The following is a 7,135-nucleotide window of genomic DNA, read 5'->3' on the forward strand; positions in this document are numbered from 1 at the left end:
GACTTCCAGTCTCCAGAACTGTGAGAACAGAAATTTCTGTTATTTGAGCCACCCAGGCTTTATTTTGTTTTTTATTATTATCACCCAGGTGATATTTTGTTATGGCAGTCCTGGATGTCTAACACAGCCCCACTCCAGTTGTCTTCTGTAGCACTTCTACAAATTTGAAATATTCTATCAATTCATTTATTTACTTGTTTATTGTCAGATTGTCCTTTTGTAAGGCCAGAGAATTGTCATTCATGCCTTATACCTGTGCCTGGTATCTGGAAGGTACTCAATAAATAACTGTTGAACAAATATCCAAAGTATCCAAAAGTCACAGTGGACTAGGCATTGTGGATAATGGATAACTACGGGATGCTAGTCTCTGTTTGTTTGTTTTTTTTTTTATATTCAGTAGATGGTTATTTTTAATCACAAGAGGAACACTATAACTTCTTTGGTTCATGAGTTAAAAATCCAAGTGTTTATAGGAGTCAATTAGATGTTGTAAGTGAATATGTTATTTTATGCAAATAAAACTGAAAGTTTTTCTCCATTTTCTATTTTATATTGGGGTACGTAGCAAACTGGAGAATGCATTGCCAACCTAAAGACAACAGCTGCTTCTGGGCCCAATGTTGTCAGATCTAATGTTTAAAAAGAAGTTAAAAAATCTACATTTTTATGTGAAATCTTATGATTTTAACAAATTGACAACTAATGCAAATTTGTATAAAATACTGCAGGCCAAAACCAACAATAAAAAATATAATAAAAGGAAAAGTATGCAGAGGTCGATGAGAGGACTTCAAGGAGATCTGAAGCTATGCTAGCTAAAGATGGCACTCCTTTTACTGCAGGCACTGGAGGCCCTGCCTAGAAGAACCTGACTTCTCCACACTATATAATCTCTCTTTTCTTTCTCCCTCATTCAGCCTTATTCTCTACTCCCACCCACTTCAGCTTCCTTTTCCTTTCTTCTTCATTTCTTCTCTCTTGCTTTGGCCTTAGAGCTGCCAATATCCTTGCCTTGCAACCAAAATTCCTGAAAAAATTCATTTTTGATCCAAAGAGGTGGAGGATAGGAACACTGGTGCTACTCAGGGATAACTACTCCCTACTCTCAGACTTAAGAAGAGCATTGTTGAGAAAAAGAAAAAAAAAACATCACACAGAGGGAGCTGTCATCTTTGTGTACTAGGATGGAGAACACAATGAAATGCTTGCTACCATTTATTAAGCTGCCACAAAATGTTAGCAATTAAAAAAAATAGTTAATGTTTATTGAGTGTTTGCTCATGTAGTGAACTTTATACTCAATTGAAATCAAGAAAAGTGCAGATAGCTCCCATAAGTCCTTTCACAAAGGTTCAGGAATTCAGAAACTGTAAATCATGAAGCAAGGCCATATAGAATTTACTTGCGAAATTCTGGAGCCTCTGTTACTTTCCAATTCTACTTTTTGCTTGTCTGGCTTTTATTTTGTCACTTCTGCATATCTCTTAAACCAAAAAGTCTTGTGTTTGTCCTCAGGGTTGGCGAAAAAGAGGGAAAGATGAGAAGCTTAGTTTCTACTCTTGGTGTGGTTGTATCTTCACATAGGATGAGGAATGATGCTTGGGAAGAAGAACCTCAAGAGAGAAAATAGAGACAGGAGAAAAGAAAGGGAATTGGTTGGAGGGGAGTAGGCTGAGGCCAATGAGGACAGCTTGGGTCTAACGTGTGGGAACTCACACGTGTTTCCCATTGGGTAAAAATAAAAAATGGGAAAATTAGGAAGTCCCCAAATAGTTATCTGTTATTTTTATTATTGTGTGAGTGAGCTAAATGGATCTTTCTCATTTTACCACCCCATTGCGCTATTTATTCCTAAAATCCTGCCTAATTCCCCCAAAGCCCTTTTAATTTTCAGACTGATGTTCCTGGGACCCACCCTCTCCTTGGGAAAGCCCTTCCTCTTCTTATTTCACTTAGATCTGGTGATTTAAGTGACCCAGTGGTCTAAGTGAATGCCTGATCCCATATTGGTGGTAATGACTGAGCATGCATACTGCGTTCTTAATCGTGCTTTCAGACGAAAGTCTAAATGCCCTTATTTCCCCAAACAGCACAATGATAGGCAGAGGTGAAACTCAATTAACTGAGTGGGACTAACTAACTAGTGGGACTTCATTTGTCAATATATAACAATGATGAAGCTGAAGCTCCAACACTTTGGCCACCTGATGCAAAGAGCTGACTCATTGGAAAAGACCCTGATGCTGGGAAAGATTGAAGGCAGGAGAAGGGGATGACAGTGGATGACATCGGATGGCATCACTGACTCAACGGACATGAGTTTGAACAAGCTCCAGAAGATGGTGAAGGACAGGGAAACCTGGCGTGCTGCAGTCCGTGGGATCGCAAGGAGCCGGAAATGACTGAACAGCGACTAAACAACAACAAACAAATGAAGGAGTGTTTTGTAAGTGGGTGTTTAATTTTCTCAAAATGTTCTTACTTTTATATACTATAACTGTCATATATTTCTTACTGGAAATAATGACTCAAATTCCAAAGTGCAAATGCAACTCACCCTTGCCTCTAGACATGGAGGCAGGTTCACCATAAAATCCACATACTTTTCCCTGACTGTTTTTTTAGACCACCCTGAGCAGCATGTAGGGTCTTAGTCCCCCTAAAATCCACCCTTGTGTTCCCTGCACATTTGTTTCTGATGGAGCAAAATGTCCATTTCAAGTATTGGGGAGTTTCCTTTAAAAATTAGGTGTTATTTTTGCTTGTATTAGCATTCAAGGAATCAATAGGATAGGACCTAATCCACTACCTGACCACTGCTGTTTTGAGAAAAATATGGCCCCAAAATGAGGTGAGACACTGGTCTGAAAACAATTTTAACTTGACAAAGTACAAAAAATACAGACTCACACAATCTCTTTCAATCAACAGCCTCAGAATAATCTTGTGCTAGCAGAGAGGAATGAGTATTGAAGATCTACACTGAAGACATATTGCCTTTATCTTATTGGTTAACTTCCTCATTTTGTAATTCTGTGCAAATCTCATGAGCATTTTTAATTTTTCAAAGTATTTTCCTATATTTCATTTTTAAAGCAATAAATAATTCAGAATCATGCTTTCTTCAGCTAAAGGCTTGTCACTGTTCTTCCATTATTGTTAGTTAGCTTTTAACCAGAGGTATTTCCCACTTCAGCTATCATAAGCTATCACAAGCTATCATAAGCTTTTAATGTTGGTGCAAACATTTTTCCTTTCCCTAGACTCCAAAGCTAGACATGTTATTATTGTACATTTTTCCTGTTTTAGATTGTAAGCTTCTTTACATAGTTTCATAAAAACCTATGTCCCTGATATCACAGAAAGGTTTATAAACAAAGTCTTAATTTAAATCCAAACTAGCCCCAGCATCAGTCTCCTGAATTTTAGCAAAGTGAGATCAATGTTATCTAAGCCTGTTTAAAAAGGGTCAATTTAAAAACTAAACATAATGCTTGCTTAATAATATTTAGTCTTCTAATTTGATTTTCTTGGCTTTTGCATCTAGAACAACAATTTCATTTTTTCTATGCAGCTATTCCTGAGATCTCTATTCTTGACTGCCTCCCTAAATTTTTGGAAAGACTCATAATAAAAATTTCCATAGATTCTGTTTTAACTTTTCCATTCTTACTCATCTTTACTTTCCATGAGGCAATCCAATAATGAAAAGCAATGTTAGTTAAAAATACTGTCTCTAAAGGCCTGTCAAAGCTTGGAATTTAGCATGTATTTTGGAGAGACGTCGGGGTGTTACAGAAGAGTGCTCGGGTTTTTCTATTGCAGAAGTAATACTGGAAATCTCTTGCTACCTATGCCTTCAGTTCCTCAGTGATTCTGGTTGCTCATCAACATACCTGGGAGCTTATATGTCTTCTTAGAAATAGCAGAGTTACTTAGGAAAATAAGCACTTAGGAAATGTTCAATCTCTTGTCACCATGCTAGTGCTTTTTCCAAACTGTTCTAGGCAGACCGAGAAGAATAGAGAAAATTCTTACCTCTTGAAGGACGTAAGGCAATACACATCACCAATAAAGCAAGCGCAGCAGAGATGGCAACTCCAAATACAATTTTTAACCATGTCTACATAGAATAAAGAAAATTAGACAGATAAATGGTTTCTGCTAAATAGTAGAAATGGCAAGATTTTGTTTACTCCTAAATCTGCTTTCTCCCTCCCCGTAAAGCTTTTGATTGTCTTCCACTGATCTGGCTATAATTGCTGGAATTCTTCCAGCTCTGCAAGGAGAAATGTTTCCACAGTATATTTAGAACAATTTCCCAATCCTAACCCACTCCAGGAAGTACATACTTATATACAAATCCTCACCTTCTAAACAATAGAAAACTCTGATTGTGCTCAATGCAGCCAGACCCCATCCTTTAGCAGTATCTGAGGCTGCATATACTAACCTTCATTTTTCCAGATGTTTTTGAAAGTTAGCTAATTCTGACTTCAGAGCGTGGGTCACCAGATCTGTGAAAACCGTTGAAAGAAGCAGGTCTGTCTTCGTAGTTGGAAGTCGAAGCTAGGGCAAGTTTTTTTTTTTTTTTTTCTTTCCACGGACTCTCGAAAACCGTGCCAAATTTCAAAAGATTTCTGTAAAATTAGAAACAGATTTTGGGGGCGTTCTTGGCCTTGAAATGAACTATGAGTGGCTCAAGGGAGGTTTTATAGCCTTCTTATCCTTGTAAATTCTATACCAACATCTGCTTACGCTGACATACAGAGGTTTTTTAAAATATTTTTTTAACAAGTTTAGGTTTATGTTTCATTTTCTTCTAGAAATCACTTATGAATCATATTGGAAAGTCATGGGGTTTTGGATAACCTTTCTATTTGTAACCAAAAGAAGAATTTAAAATATAACTTTAAGGTGTGTATAATACACATAAATCTAACTTTTAGCAGAGGAAGAAGATTAAAGCCACATAAGATTTTGTAAGACAGACTCCATGTTACTGCAATTTTTCTTTCTCTGGGAGATTATGAGGTACTGCAGACAGAAATGTTTTTCTTTCAGCACAATTTCTTTGTCCATATAGCACCATATGCACTTTCAGTAAATACAGAAGTTTAAAAATTCAACTGTCTAAACCCACGACTGCTTTACTTTAAAGCATTAAAATGCCATCTGGTGAAATTTAGTATGGGTTAGGTGTGTATGCACAGGCCAGAAAGATGGAAAGATCAGTAAGAATAATTTACCAGCAGACCTTTGAAAGAATGAACATGGCTTTGCAAAAGTGATATTTTTGCTTCCCTCTCAGAATATATTCTGAGAGAGAACAGTTAGTAATTATAAAGCCTTTAAAATAAATAAAAAGCATTTGAAAAAAGAAATAAGTCTTACATACAATTTCATTTTGGCTAAATTTGCATAAATCCCAAGCAATCGGTCAACCTGACATCATCTGACATCGGTCTGAATTAAAACGCACACACATCCACACGCACACACACATACCAGTTTATTAGCGTATGTTGGCTGGTTCAATGTAACTCTTTTGGATAGATTCTGTTCCTCATAAATACAGTTGTTAACCTACTGTGTTTTTTTTCCCCACTCATGGGTCTCAACCTGACTAAAACAAACTTCGTGGTGAACTTTCATGGATTTTTCATGAACAGTAATGAGGAAATGTTTCTGAAATCTGTTGCTGTTTGCTTTAGTCAACTGGTCTGACTGCCATGGAAGGTTTTCTCCAGTAAAGTGCAGGACAGTGGCTTGTGAACTTCCTTTCAGACATTCTCCAGACATCCCTCCCTGAATTCCAGCCTTATGAAAATTCTGTTGAGGAAAATGAGTCATGAAGCACTTACTGGCAACGAGATGTAGCCACCCCAGGTTGGAGAGGCGCCCCTCCCTCCTTTGCAGTTGATGGGGCCAGCTCTTTGCAAACTGGAGCAATCATTGAGATAAACATACAAGTTGTGCTATATACATGTAGCCATCTCCGTGTGCTTGTGAAATCCTCAAATCCAAGATAAAAGCCACCAGCCAGGTTCCAAATGAACTGCTGCTACCATGTGGGTCCTCTCACATGTATTGCCTTCTTTGGAAAGTTCACACGGCGCATTCTCAGAAGTTCTGTTCCAGCTGCCAAGGCTCCAAAGTCCCCAAGCGCTTTTTAGTGAGTTATTTCCACGACTTTACATCCTGAAGAGAAACTGACTGTAGTAAATGATTAGGGCGTAATTAAAATGGTTACTCTTGGCTTTAGCAATTAAAAATGCACTGACATGTGACTTGCCTGGGTACCACTTAGGACTGCAGTCAAGTGTGGGTGTCTATAAGAAACTCATTTGACAGAATCTAAGAAGAAATCTGAGTGCTTTAAGAAGAAAAAGTTTTGATTGAAACTTTGAGTGAGAAGGGAAAATATGAGGCTAAAACATGTTTCTTTAGTTTTGTTTGTTTTTTCCTTGGGTGGTTGGGTAATTCAAATTTTGGAAGATTCTGACTGGTTTGAAAGGCTTCAGGAAAAATGAGACTGACTACAGAAATAAAAGTGACTTAGGGATACACTGCTTATAACAGAATTACACATATCCATCCCTTTGAGATAATGTGTAAGTGTCCTAATTTTCATCCAAACAAGTACTCCCACAAAAATAACTTACATTCTTTTAATATTATAGCATCTTTACTGACTTTTTCTCCTTTTAGAGTCAAAATGCAAATGCTAACATTTTTTAAACATTAAGGAAACTCAATATACCCTTATTTTATATAGTTAGTTAACATCCAGTTAACATTTTTTGGGGAAAATAATTATGAATCAGCCAGGGGGTGGAAATAATTATGAATAAGCTATGGTCTGTGTCTTCAGGAAACTTACATTCTTCTACAAGCCTGGCAACTGTGTGTGTGTGTGTGTGTGTGTGTGCGTACCCTTAGTCATGTCTGACTCTTTATGACCCCCTGGTCTATGTAGCTCATCAGGCTCCTCTGTCTATAGAATTTTCCAGGCAAGAAGACTGGAGTGGGTTGCCATTTCCTCCTCCAAGGGAATCTTCCGAACCCAGGGATTGAACCTGTGTTTCTTGCCTCTCCTGCACTGGCAAGTGTATTCTTTACCACTGCGCCA

The 7,135-nt window shown here is 37.6% G+C and overlaps 1 protein-coding gene across 3 annotated transcripts in view; it reads right to left on the minus strand.

Annotated features, from left to right (window-relative positions):
- Nucleotides 1-4,685, minus strand: part of LOC120854855 (fibroblast activation protein alpha) — a 75,744-nt gene extending 71,059 nt beyond the window's left edge. The window contains exons 1-2 of one of the 3 annotated variants that reach the window (XR_005719087.1): nt 4,457-4,685; nt 4,042-4,126 (exon numbers count right to left, since the gene is read on the minus strand). Coding sequence is in view for 2 of the 3 variants with exons in the window: in XM_040229238.1 (XP_040085172.1) it covers nt 4,042-4,126; nt 4,457-4,462 (91 nt within the window). In the remaining variant the exon portion in view is untranslated. Of the gene's footprint in view, nt 1-4,041; nt 4,220-4,456 lie in introns of those variants that run through there. The other 2 variants (XM_040229238.1, XM_040229239.1) reach the window with 2 other exon arrangements.
- Between the last annotated feature and the right edge of the window lie 2,450 nt (nt 4,686-7,135).

This window comes from Oryx dammah, unplaced genomic scaffold, assembly GCF_014754425.2.
Source record: "Oryx dammah isolate SB20612 unplaced genomic scaffold, SCBI_Odam_1.1 HiC_scaffold_27, whole genome shotgun sequence".
Taxonomy (NCBI): Eukaryota; Metazoa; Chordata; class Mammalia; order Artiodactyla; family Bovidae; genus Oryx; species Oryx dammah.